This window comes from Microtus oregoni, unplaced genomic scaffold (genome assembly GCF_018167655.1).
Source record: "Microtus oregoni isolate MIOR12 unplaced genomic scaffold, Mior012 000001F_ref0000356, whole genome shotgun sequence".
Lineage (NCBI taxonomy): Eukaryota > Metazoa > Chordata > Mammalia > Rodentia > Cricetidae > Microtus > Microtus oregoni.
This window is the reverse complement of record NW_024543060.1, coordinates 35,373,260-35,387,515: the sequence shown is the minus strand read 5'-3', so window position 1 is coordinate 35,387,515 and position 14,256 is coordinate 35,373,260. Positions and strand designations below refer to the sequence as shown.

General features: G+C 42.5%; 1 protein-coding gene across 2 annotated transcripts in view; it reads right to left on the bottom strand.

Moving 5' to 3' along the window:
• Window positions 1-5,337, bottom strand: part of Lmo7 (LIM domain 7) — a 192,096-nt gene extending 186,759 nt beyond the window's left edge. For both annotated transcript variants that reach the window (XM_041665374.1, XM_041665382.1), the window contains exon 1: window positions 5,254-5,337. In XM_041665374.1, coding sequence (XP_041521308.1) covers window positions 5,254-5,322 — 69 coding nt within the window. In that variant the 5' untranslated portion in view covers window positions 5,323-5,337. The remainder of the gene's footprint in view (window positions 1-5,253) is intronic.
• Window positions 5,338-14,256: the final 8,919 nt, after the last annotated feature.

Sequence of the window (14,256 nt, the reverse complement as noted above, 5' to 3'; positions counted from 1 at the left end):
GACTTTCTATGCTTTTTAATGTGTGTCTATGTGTGTGTCCATGTGTATGCATGTGTGAATGTCTATGTATGTGTTGGTGTGTATGTGTGAGTGTATGTGTGTGACATGTCCATTGTCACAAGGAGTCCACAGAGGCCAGAAGAGGGCATCAGATCCCCTAGCACTAGAGTTACAGGTGATTGCAGTCCAGGACCTAAACTCAAGTCCTCTGCAAGAGCAAAGACAAATGGAGAGCTGTGGTTCAGTGGTTTTCATAACAGCTATACAGACCAAAAAGTGGAGATGATTCCACCCCACCATGGGCAGATTATATTTGTTGAGCATGAAAAGGAAATAACATAAGGCATGGAAGTGGGGTAGAGCTAGCACCCCATTGGTTACACCTGATATTTGTCTTATTTGACCATGACTTGAACAGTAGGATGCTTGCGATTGACTGCGACATTTTTAAAAATTTGTTAAAGACATTTTTTTTTTTTTGGTTTTTCGAGACAGGGTTTCTCTGTAGCTTTGGTGCCTGTCCTAGAACTAGCTCTTGTAGACCAGGCTAGCCTCGAACTCACAGAGATCCGCCTGCCTCTGCCTCCCGAGTGCTGGGATTAAAGGCGTGCGCCACCACCGCCCGGCTTGTTAAAGACATTTTTAACATTTGTTAAAAGTATAGGTTACCCTCTTTGTATATCACACTAACTTCACCATACCAAGAAACTTTATAATTCAACTTGACAAATGAAATTATACGCATTGCTACAATGTGGCGGTGCACATCTTTAATCCCAGAACTCGGAAGGCAGAGGTAGGCAGATCTCTGAGTTCAAGGCCAGCCTGGTCTACAGAGTGAGTTCCAGAACACAGAGAAACCATGTCTCAAAAAAAAAAAAAAAAAAGAAAGAAAGAAAGAAAGAAAGAAAGAAAAAAGAAAAAACAAGAAAGAAAATTACACCTGTTAACAAACACGCTTCTCTGAATTTAGAAACAGTTTCAAATGGATATTTGTCACACTATCTGCGTTTGAAAAGTACCAGTACACATTCACGAGACTTTCATTTGACCTGAAGACAGCACTGGTGTGTAGAGAGCATTCCATATCTTACAGACCTCAGGTGGGCAGTCATGGTTAGGAAGGGTACAGTTCAGAGAGAAAGAGGGGTAGAACTTCAACTCTACCAATAGCAGACCTGGAAAGTACAATTTTAAACCCAAGGCATTCTTTAAATTCTTAAAATTCTTTAGCTAGAGGCAAACAGAATAAGTAAGAGGACAGCGAGAGAATGTCTTTGAAGGGTGAGAGACCAATAGGAAGCAAAGAAGGATCCGATCCGGGACTCTTATTCTGGTGCTGGACTTGGCAGTGTACCCGAGCTGGCACCCTTCGATCCCTTCACAGAATGATAGTGATACCAAAGGACCCAGACCCCGAGATAAGAGGAAGGACAGGTGAGCAAGGAGGTAGTGAGTCAAGCGGGCCTGATCTGTGCCAGCTATCCACACAGCAGCGTTCAACCCTCATGCCTGGAGGGCAACATGAACTCACTAGACTAGAAAGAAACCAGAGACCAAGCGAGGCGAGGAAGAGCATTTCGGGTCTTCAATCTCATCGGTCTTCTATCTGCTTAAGTTAAGGGTTTGTCCCTAAGCAGACAGAGGCAGCTATTAGGTACAGGAAATTAAAAGGTACAGCAGAAGCACACTAAAATTAGTGAGCCCATCTAGGCTGTGTTTTCTTCCACTTCACCACCTACCTACTCCGTGACCTTGCCCGGAGAGTGTTGGCTGCAAACCATTGCCTAACTCAGTTTTAACCAATGTTTAATCATAAACTAGCCCTGCTACATTATAAATATTCCAAACAACGTTTCCGCTTAGACGATTCATCCGACATCATTCTGTGGCGTTATCTTAAAGGGCACCACCTGCATTTATTTCCATTGCAAAATTACTCCCCGAGTAGACAAACCTCTTTAGTATTCTCATTCTTCCTAAGAATCTCAATATAACTTAACATGAAGGAGAGGCGAGATCAACAGAATGACAATAGCCCTCACATTCTGCTTGCTCCATAGCTGCCCCCCCCCCACCCCAATGAATTTGAATAGCTTTAACTTTGATTGTAAGAATGACCCATTAGGTATTTGTCATCACAGAGAGAAAATGGAAGTGGAGAGTGCACATTGACGTGGAGCCCAGGCACCATTTAAAGTTTGACCAGGCTCTTGGACTTTCTTGACCTTGGGAGGGTCAACACTGCAGCTGACAAGGTAGGGTAGGGAGCCCAGTGAAAAAAAGAAGCAGCTAGGCTCAGTCCCCAGCTCCAGCACAGCAGAAAGTATAGTTACATAGAAAACTCTAGGTGAAGATAGAATTGCAGGCTATGTTCTGTGCAATGTCACATGTCATAACACATTACATACAATGTATACATAAGATGCATGAATTGGAAGCTTATGTAGAAAAAAATCAACAGAAAGAGCAACATAGAGCAAGTATATTAACACCAGGGAACTTGATGTCAGTATCCAATTTGTGTTCCAAAATGACAGAGAAACACTTGATTTTTGAACTAAGGGTCCTTGAAAGCAATAGGTTGTGATGATCAGAGTTAGACATTCTATTTGGCAACAGAATATTTTAAATACAAGTTTAATCATAAAGAAAACACTAACAAGATAACCAGCTGGCAACACTTCAAATGCACAGCGAACTCCTAAGGAATAGTTGACAAACATTTTTAGTAGAGGCCAGGTAGAGGTGGCCCATGCCTTTCATCCCAGCACTCAGGAGGCAGAGTCAGGCAGATCTCTTGCCTGCTCTACCAAGCAAGTTCCAGGACAGCCAGGGCTACACAGAGACACCCTGTCTCAGAAAACAAACAAAAACTTAAGTAGGACTATGCGGACAGGTATGATAGTGCATGCCTTTAGTCCCAGCACTCTGGAGCCAGAATAGGTGATCCCCATAAATTTAAAGCCAGCCTGATCTACATAGCAAGTTCCAGGCCATCTATAAAAAAAGAAATATATAAATACAAAAATTATTCAAATTTCCTCAACAAACACTGAACAGTAGCCCAACTGGTGTGTGAGGGGAAAGCATTTAATTTTAATTTCTCTCACTGTATTAAAGGGATCTGAGAGGAGCTTTAGAAACACTGCACTCTTCGTGAAGAAGGAATGTACCAAGTTGCCAAATTACTGCTGCTAAGCCTTCCCGTAGACTGGGATAGAAGGGAAGATGAGTGAGCACACTTGCCAGGAGTTCACAGAATGAAATTTTTTTACAGAATTGTAAGCATGCTTAGATAAGCAAATAGTAGCGACTTTCCTAAAATCTAGAAACCAACCACTGGTGGGAAATGATCTATATCCACAGTTCCACAAAGAAGCATAAGTCTTGCAAACCTAGAAGTTGAATGACCAAAACCTGCCAATCAACCAGGAGTCCTGTACGAATGAAAAACCCCCCAAATCCCTTCCATTCCCCCTTCCCCCGTCCTCCACACTCAAATGAAAAGGAGAAGGGTGAGTTTAACTTGCTTTCTGAAATTCTACAGAGCAAACCCCATTAGTGGAAAATTCCAGGTGAAGCCTTGACTTTTCCAGGTTTGTGAAGGAGCAACGTTATTTCTCTTCACGACATTGCTGGGATTTTTCCACTCTCGTTTCCATTCTGAATGCAGTGTTTATAACTTCTCCCGCCTCCCATGCCCTCCCTCCCAACTTTCTAAGTCACCTTGAGACAACTCAAAGTCTCAGCCCATAAAGGCACCAAAAGCCAGCTTCTGAGACATCCCTACCATCCAGAAAGCAGTGCCACTCACGTCTCATGTCCTTTCACTGAAAAGTAAAAATGTAACATCACTTAACATTTATTATTTTTATTTTTCCCAAATAAATACATAAATACATGTTTTTTTAATGGGCCTGTGTGCGCACGTAAGCACGGGTGAGTGTGTTTGGAAACTAAAAGTCAATGTCAGGTTTTTTTCCTCAGTCTCTTCTTGGTCTTTTTTGTTTGTTTGTTTGTTTTTGTTTTAATATGCAGTGTCTCTTGCTGAAGCTAGAACTCACCACTTTGGCTAGGCTAGATGACCAGATAGTCAGCAAGTCGCATGGATCCTTCTCTCTCTACGGCCTTGTCTGTCCTGGGGTTGCAGTAATTTCTTACATGAGTGCTGGGGATCAAAACTCAGGTTCTCAAGCTAGTGAGATTTAGTGGGCCATCTCCCCAGCCCTACATATGTTTCTTTAAAGAAAATAAAATTATATTTGTATACGTATATACATATATATATATGTGTGTGTGTGTGTGTGTGTGTGTGTGTGTGGTTTCTCTGACATTCTTCCTGCTATCCTTCCTTTTCCCAGGGACTCTTTAAGTTTAATTTGAATATTTAAATATGTTATTGAGGGACTTGGGTGTGATTTAGGAGTAGAGTTCTTCATAAGCATGCCCAAGGCCTGGATTAAATCCCTAGCGATTGGATAAAGTAGCATGTGGCACCAATAATTCCAAAATGACTTCAATGCTGGTGTAGGAAACATTTTTATAACATGAAGGAAGTCACTGAGATTCCCACATTTGGAAGGAGTCTTTTGACCCATCCGAAAAAACATCTCAGTCTGGAGAGTCATAACAGTGCTAGAGCACAGGAGTGGGAGGAGTTAAATCACAAACATACATATGCGCACCCCCCTCCCCAACTTGTCAACCCCAGAATAAATAGCCTAGTCCGAAGGCAACATAGGGGCTGTCTCTTCTTCACAGGAGTGAAGGGAACGGAAGACCTTATCTGTGAGGCACAGCTGGAATAGCAAGACATCTGTAAAAGCCTAGGATGGTTTAGCTTTTTAACTCCAGAGCGGATGAAGGGTAGACTCACCCTTACACTGAATACACTGTCTACCCAGGTGCCTGTCAGGTATCAACATCGCAAAGAAATACACCCAAGGACCCCGGCCTAGCTCTGCGTAGCTTTCTGGGAAATGCTTTCACGGAGACGTCCGAGGAAACGGGTCCTGAACTGGTCCTCTGGGATGCACGGTACCAAAACCTAGTGGGCAAGCGCTGGGAGATTCGCAAGAAAGTTCGAGGAAGGATAGGCATTGGGGTGTTGGAAAGAGAGAAATTGCACGGTGTCCCAAATTACCTCTTCTTTACTCAGCTAGGTTCACCGGACATAAGCTCAGATTGCCTGGGAACCCGGCCACTAAAAGACTCCAGACTCATCTGCAAAGAGCTGTAAAAGACACTCACCTCTACCCATCTCTGAGCCTCTGCAAATGCAGCCGAGCAATCGGCCTCGGCGTCCTCCATCCCTTCCATCACTAGAGCAGGAGAGGGGAGAAAGTAGCTAAGTGGATGCACTCCGGGACCCAGAAGCGTTCCCCTCCCTTTGTTGCGACGTGCAGTTTAAGTTCAGGAACCTAGCAGAACTTGCAGGTATTGCTTTCTCAAAAGTCCTGAAATCGGATCAAACTCAGCGAGACTGGGGCAGGAGAGAGGAGGTAAAGAAGCTGACGGGAAGCGGTGCACAGAGAGAGCCTGGACTCCTGGGAACTTCAAAAGTCGTAAGCTCGGGCGCCGCCCTCAGCAGTGGCCCCGCCCCAGCCCACCCCCTACGTTCCGGTCCTCGCCCGGGTCCTTGCTGCCAGGACTTTGGTCACACATCTGGGCGGGGAGATGCTCCCCAGCCCGCATCCTTCCCGCCTCTGCCAGCCTTCCCTGTCCCAGGCTCTCGGGAGGCGGTGCCCCTACAGCCTGCGGCCTGACATACCAGGAATAGCTGCACACAATTGCACCTTTCCGGGCCAAGAAACTTCCCCCGAGGGACGCGGAGCCGCCTGGCCTGGCTGCCACTGCCCTCCGGCTCCACAGAGCCCGCTGACCCGTCCCAGACGCTCCGCAGTCCCCGCGATCCCCCAGGCTTCCGGCCGCAGGTGAGGGGTATGGCTTGGGTCCGTGCGGCCGATCCCCTAGCCGGGGATGGCTCCGCTCCGCCCAGATTGCAGGTGGGTCGGGAGGAAGAGACCTGCCTCTTCAGTTGTCCCCTCCGGCCACAAGAGGTTCAGTGAACCGAAAGAACTTGGCTTTTCACCCACCTCGACACACACACACACACACACACACACACACACACACACACACACACACATGCTGGACATTCTGGACATTGGACCGCCTTCTCCCGGAGTTAGTCAAAACTCTGACCCCTCGTGGTGTGTCAGCGGTGACCGGTTATACAGTATGAGCAGAGGGCCTGAGTAGGTGCGGTGTGCAGGGACAGATCTGCTAGGTGCCCAGGTGGTCCAATGCCCTGGGGCCTCGCCCCCGCCTTCGGAAACCCCAACCAGGCTACCTAGGACTTCACCTTGGTAAAATGATAAAAATTGGCCCTTCTTTTCTGGAAGAGAAGCGACTTTTCATTCTTATGTTCCCGATTGGCTGTTTATTTGGAGGGTGGGGGCTAAAGAAAGGCTTAACACACGGCAGAGAACCTAGTCTAAGGAAACAGCCTTGCTTCTTCTGTACTTCATGATCGCTAGCAGCTGGCCTATCTTGATCATTTTCTCTACTGCATACAGACAGTTTTAAAATCAGATACATTTCAGCCCTAAATATTCCACGATCCAGTTCGTCTTTAAAGGACATTCTCCTGCATTGTCAGAATACCATTGCACATATAACTAAATAAAGCCAATAAAATTGCTAATTCATAACCAACCCAGGCTCGGGTTTCCCTATCGGATCCCAAAACAGCTTTTGTGGCTGGACTTACCTAGACCAAGAGGCAATCAGTGAATCTACATTCCATCTGATTGCAGAATTTTTACCCTAGAAGGGCCTCCTTCTCCCCCTTCTTCCTTTTTTGGAATGGCATTGTGCGTTGAAAAAAGCAGGCTGCCTTCTGGATTTGTCTTATGGCTTTTTTGTGGTGTTCTCAACATATTTCTTTCTCAGTATTTCCTGCCTCTTGGAAGTTAGATCTAAAGACTGGATTGAAACTCATTTGCTCTTATGAATGAAGACCATCTGGAACAGGGTGACGGTTTCTGTTTATTCCGCAGGTTTATTTTGGTTCAATCTTTTTTTTTTTTTTTTTTTTATGTATTGGCACCCGCTGTAATCAGTGGGTCTGTTTAGAAGAGCTGGCTGACAAGCTTCGGGGATGCAATTGTTCCTGCTGTGGTGGGAAACCATTGACCAGACCATCTCTGTGTGCCGCCTACACCCTTATTAAGCCAAACCCAAGAAGAGGGTGGAATGATTGAAGAAAACAAGAAGACATTTCTCTGCTTTTCTCAAGCCCAGAACTTCTCTGTATTTAGTAAACATGGCAATAAATACTCAATACGATGCTAGACGCTTTCATTTAAGGGAACAAAAGGGTTTGTTGTTTTGAGACAAGCCCTCGCTAGGAAGTCTAGAATGGGCTCAAACTCGAGATGCAGAAGAATCAGACACACAGAATGGGAGAGAGGTAAAAGCCATGTGGTAGAATGTAGATTAATAAAAATAAATGGGTTAATTTAAGTTAGCAGAACTAGTAGGAAAAGCCTAAGCTAAGGCCAAGCTTTCATAATAAGTCTTCATGCTGTTATTTGGGAGCTGACAGCCCAGAGATAAATTCGCTTACTGGCCACACTGGCCACAGTCTTTCTGGAAACTCACTTAACAATAAATATCAAATGTTGCTAAAATGTGCATGGTCTATTCCAGAGTTCTATTCCTGGGAATTGATCCTAAAGACATGAGCAAAGATAGAAACAGGCACGGAAGAAACATCTGCAACGGATGCAGACACCCCACCCACGCCTTCCTTTCTAGGAACACGAGCAACCCCACACTAAGGAGTGTGGTCAGCGGACACTCACAGTTGTTGCACCTCCTAGATTGGCCTCTGCTGTGAAAAGCAGCCTCACCTAAGGCCAAGTCCTCTCAGAGCAGCTGCCTTCACTAAATGACTTGAGATAGAAAACTCAGCTGTCCCTGTCTAGTGAGGGAAGAGGCTAACTTGCAACTGGAGGGTTCTCATCCTGCCTGCTCTCTCGGTTGCTTTTAAAATAACTGCTTAAAGGCTTAACATTAATTATATACTGTTTGGCCTATTAGCTCAGGCTTATTGTTAACTCGCTCTTACAACTTAAATTAATCCATTTCTGTTAGTTTATATTTTATCACGAGGCTCATGGCTTGTTTCCTCACATCTTGTTTCTCGAAGTTGGCCCCAAGTGACAGACCTCTTTCAACAAGGCTACACCTCCTAATCCTTTCCAAACAGTTCAACCAACTGGAAATCAAGTATTCAAACATATGAGCCCATGGAGACCATTTTCATGCAAACCACCACATCACGTTTCTCCCTTTTCTTGAAATGTGCCTCTCTTTTTTACCTGCCCACATATCTCCTCTTCCTTTCTTCCCTTGCAAAAACATTCAAAAACATCTTAGAAAATCCTGGCTAAGTTGGATATATATTCTTTATACAATCACAACTCCTTTCCCAAAACTTCATGCTGATTTCCTCACCAAACCAGGTATCTGGACTGGTTCCATTCCTATGACTCAATATATAGAACAAAGTTTTGATAGTGATAAGAATAAAAACATCACTGACTATCCAGGTACATTCCTGTAATCCTAGTATTTAGGAGGTAGAGGCAGGAAAATCAGGAGTTCAAGATTATCCTTGGGTATGTAGTTCAAGATGAGCCTGGGCTGGCGTAGACCCTGTCTCAAAACAAAACAAAAAATCAAGAAAAGAAAAAAAAACTACTGATTGTTATTGCAACTAATACAAGAATTACTTTGCTGCAGAGGTTCTTGATAGAAGTACTAACAATTTGAACTGGATAATTCTTTCTTAGAAGTGACAGTCTTGTGTGCTATAGGTTATTTAGTAACCTACCTTTCCTATATCAACTAGAATCCAGTACTCTCCTTGTAGGTGTACCAATCAACAGTCTTCACATTCACTGCTGAATTTCCCCCAGGGCAAGTCGCCCATATTGAAGGACTATCATTTTGGGTTTTCAGAGGCAGATTGACTTTGTGAGGAAATGCTTTGGTATATCAAAAGTGTATCTTAGATCCATGTTTCTTGCAGCAAATGAGTTGAGTATGGTTGAAAGGACTTAGAGCGAATTGAATAAAAAAGAAAACTTGTGAATAAAACAGAATGGTGCATGGGGCAAAGAGAAAAGGGATGTGGTGTGGTAGTGGGTAGAGTTGATAAAGGCAGATACGGTGGGAATTATTCTAATAAAACCATTCAAATTTTCACTGAACTTGGTCATTCTCATGAGCATTGCTGTCTTTGTGTATGCACAGATAACTAACATTTGGATTACATGAACATTTCTTGTGCTTTCCAGCAGCATCATTAACCAGAAGAATCATTTCTTTATGGTAGATAAATATTATAATATACATAACAACGATTATAATTATCCCATTTCTAATTACTCCATGTCAACCCATAAAAATGAATCCTTCAGGGTTAGTGATGAGGGTATTATGATGTTGATAGTACTTATATAATGGCATTCAGACAGGAAGGCTCAATTCTGTGTTTGGGCATGAAAGTTAGAGGAGGGGGAAAAGAAGCCAGAATGCTATAGATGATGATTAAGAAATGAACATACTGGTGGGAGAATAGATGTGCCAGGAGATGCATGAAGAACTTCAGGGGGTATTGCCTGCATCATCACTCCCCAGCGGACAGACTGGCTTTCTCAGACAGCCTAAGGGGGAGTGCTCTGCCCAGAGGACTAGGGCAGGGTTCCTAAATTTATCTTCTGATTCTGTTGAATGGTTAACCAGCCAAGAAGGGAAAGACAAGATGAGAAGCCCTTGTTTCTTATCGACCTTCCCCCTAGATGTACAGACCTGTCATTAAGAGATCAGCTGAGATGGCAACTTTCAAAACATGGGGCCAGACCAGTAATTTAAAGAGCAGTTGGTTATTTTCTGCCAGCAGTAAAGATATAGAGATGTTTCTGAGTCTCTCTCTTTTCTGTTTTAACATAAAAAAAAGAGTTGTCCACCATCAAACTCAAATTATTAGCATAAATTTAAAGTCTTTTTTTTCCTCTCAGGGTTTCTTGTTATAGACAGAATTAGGCATCCATATTATAATTCTTTGTGTGAGAGCAGTGAGATCAAAAGGACTTATCCTAGAATTAGCTTTAAAATAAACTATTGGGAGTCCTGGGAAAGAAGGAATGAGCATGTGTTTACTAAACTCTTCCTGAAGCTCAGTGAAATGAGTGAAATAAAGTCTACATTTCCCTAGAATGATATTTTTAGTAAGGATAATCAAAGCTGAAAATAGCCAAGTCTCATTTTCCTTACAACATATTTGTATTTTTCTTTGCGTCTTTCTGTTTGGGCAGAGAATTTCTACCTAATCTCCCACTAACTACATTCAATATAACCTCCTATTGCCTTAGTTTGTTTTCCCAAAAATATTAGGAAAAGTTAAAGTATTATTATATATACTTAGAACCATGACAGCTGACAAATACTTGGGTAATCTCAGGAGACTGAGGCAGGGGGTTTACAGGCTTGAGGTCATCCTGAGTTATGTAGTAAAATCCTGGCTCAAAAATATCAAAACTAGCAAAAAACTGAAAAATATATAATGAAAATATTAAATTACAAAACTGATTGGTCCTCAAAACAAGGCTCAGGTTATAGCCCTGAATTAGCCATCTGATTACAGGGACATCAAGGAAGCCATCACCTCTACAAAGTGAGAAGAAACTTTATACACACTGTGAGCTGGCTATTGGTTCAGCAATATGTTGTGATCAGTATTGTCTATAGGGAAACAGATCTGGTCTTCCCTCTCCAAAGTTAGAATATGCTTGTCTCTACTGTAGACTTTATTGGTTACTAGTGACAAAGTCACCAGTCAGGCTAAACTAGTTCAGTCCATTATAATTGAAATTTAAAAAGAAATTCATGAAACTAGGACTTTCTGTGGACAAAGAAGACATCTATCTATCTGCTGCTTTATTTCTGTTAGTGAAATAATTAACAAGGGAGGGATTCCTGTATAAGACTTTGATATGGATGACAGTCAAACACACACACATGCACGCACATGCACACACACATGCACATGTATACATGATCTGCTGCTAGATCTTTACAACATGAGTAATAAGTTTCAGAGTATGTTCTATACAATAAGAAGAATGCAAGAGGCAAAGATGGAAACCATGTTGCATTTATCATGGACATAAAAAATCATTTGAGAAAAATTTTAAAGAAATGTTTCCTCTAACATGGAATGACATGGTGTAATCATTAGCAATAATTATTTGATCATGGGAGATCTTGGGTAAGTATGTTTTACTTAAGAAGATACTTGATGTGGGATTCCCTTCTGTATGCTGTGAATACCTTTGGTTAATAAAGAAACTGTCTTGTCTTGTGATAAGGCTAAAGAGTAGAGCCAGGTGTGGGAAAACTAAACTGAATGCTGGAAAAAGGAAGGTGGAGTTTAGAGATGCCATGTAGCCTCAGCCGGGAACAGACGAGCAGGAACCTTGACAGTAAGCCACAGCCACAGTCACATGGCAATACACAGGTTAAATGTGATAAATTAATATGTAAGAGCTAGCCAATAAGAAGCTAGAGCTAATAGGCCAAGCAGTGATTTAAATAATATAGTTTCTGTGTGATTACTTCTGGAGTATGAGCAGCTGGGAATGAACAAGCAGCCTCCTAGAACAGATACTCAGAAAAAAATGACAAAAGCCAGGAAGAATAGGAAAGGTCATTATTTACTTCCTACTGGTCCAGAAGCTTCAACCTAGATTGTACTTGGAGTGTGAGCAACCATTTCATTACGCAGCTGTGGTTATTTGCCACCATCTCTGTCACGTCCACCACTCAAAGTCTGAAGTATGAACCCCTATATGGAGCCTTCTATGTGAGAGAATGAGTCCCAGAGCAAGTAGTAAGTAAATAGAATATCCAACAAGGTAGATCTCTGGGTGGAACATGGGGTTGGAAAACCACATAACTGCACAGTCTAGTTTTTTGGCTTTATATTGTGAAAATGCCTGTGTTCAAATGAAGGATTAATTTAGGAGAAGGCACTGATATATTCTAATTCCCTTCTCAGTTCTAGAAACTGTCGGTAGGGAAGATGTTAACTTTTCTGTAGTGGTACCTTGAGGAGTGGCTAATGCTCAACACGAGACAAAGTCCCACTAGGAAGGGCCACTCTGTCACAGATGGGGACACTGAGTCAAAACTGAGAAACTAACAGAAGCAAATAACTGAGCCAGAGAAGAATGGAGACCTATGCTCTTGAGTGCTTCGAGAGCAATAGGAAGACTGGAGTGGGCAATTAGAAAAGGCCAGGTGGTTGTACAGTTTATAACCCCAGAACAGCACTTGGGAGGTCAAAGAAGGGCTGGTTTGAGTCAATTCTGAACTACATATAAGATATCTAAGGAGGGGGGAGAAATAACAAGAGAATGAGAAGGAGAGAACCAGGGACACCTTCAGGCAGAAGCCAGGTATCTGCCAGCCAGACATAGAGAAGCAGTGAAAGTTAGATATATAAAAGTAAAAGAGGTAAAAAGCTCCGAGGCAGCTAGATGGTGGTGGTGCACACCTTTAATCCCAGCACTTGGGAGGAAGAGGCAGGTGTATCTTTGTGAGTTCGAGGCCAGCCTGGTCTACAAGAGCTAGTTCTAAGACAAGCTCCAAAGCAACACAGAGAAAACCTGTCCTGAAAACAAATCAAAGAAAGAAAGAAAGAAAGAAAGAAAGAAAGAAAGATTTTGGTTTTTTTTTTTTTTTTTCGAGACAGGGTTTCTCTGTGGCTTTGGAGAAAATGGGGTGTGAGTGTGGGACCTCTGAGGGAGCAGACTGGAGCCAGAGACCTTTGTGGAGGTGTTACGGGAGGTCCTCCCACTCCTCCAGCCTATCACTGCTGAGATACCAGCCCATTGGGGCGTGGTCTCTCTCCCTTTAAAAAAGCAGCCACTTCCCTCTCCTCTCTCTTCACTTCCTGCTCCGCCGGTGACTAGACTCCTTTCCTGGTTGCATAGAGGGCTGTTGCCTGGGACAGTGATCTGTAAGTTTTTTCCCCTTTAATAAATACCACCCTATTAATCATAATCCCAAATTGGTGTGGCATTGTTTGTGACTTACGCCTTCATGGAACCAACCTTAAGCCAGGGACTTCTGCAGGAGTGGATCCAGACCAAAGACATTTACAGAAACAGGTCTGAGCCAGCAACCAGGCCAGAGCAGACCTGAGACAGCAAACTCCACAGGAGCAGAGCAAACCCCGGGAGCTCTGAGTGACCTCCAATAACACCTAGTGACCAACAGGGTAACTGGAACCATGGCATTGGTTGCACCACGAGAAGCAACCATCTGAGCCTTGGATGCACTGGCACCTGAAAGATTAATTACCAAAGTCACAGATAGCCCAACTACACCAATTAGAGAAAAAGATGAGTAGACAAGATAAGAACACACATAACACCACAAAGAGCAATATGATACCAGTAATAATTTAGTGACCCTACAATAGCAAGACTTGAACAACCAAATATAGATGAAGCAGAAAAAAATGACCTAAAAAATGACTTTAGGAGAATGTTTGAGACTCTTAAAGAGGAAATGAGAAATTTCCTCAAAGAAATGGAGGAAAAGACAAAAAAAAAAAGGAAGCCATCAACAAATCACTTACTAAAAAGAAAAAAAAGAAAAAGCAATCAAACTTATAAAAGAAACCATTCAAGACTTGAAAACTGAAATAGAGACAATAAAGAAAACACAAACTGAGGAAATTATAGAAAAAGAAATCATAAGAAAATGATCAGTAACCACAAATGCAAGCATAAACAGCAGAATGCAAGAGATGGAAAAGAGAATCTCAAGCGCTGAAGATACAATAGAGGAAATAGGCTCATCAGTCAAAGAAAACATACAAAAGCTTAACATAAAATATTCAGGAAATATGGGACACCATGAAAAGACCAAACCTAAGAATAATAGGTATAGAAGAAGTTCAACTCAAAAGCACAGAAAATATATTTAACAAAATAATAGAAGAAAACTTTTCCAACCTAAAGAAAGATATGCCTATGAAGATACAAGAAGCTCACAGAGCACCAAATAGACTAGATCAAAAAAAAAAATCCCCTCTCACATAATAATCAAAACACTAAACATACAGAATAAAGAAAGAATATTAAGAGATGCAAAGGAAAACATATAAGGGCA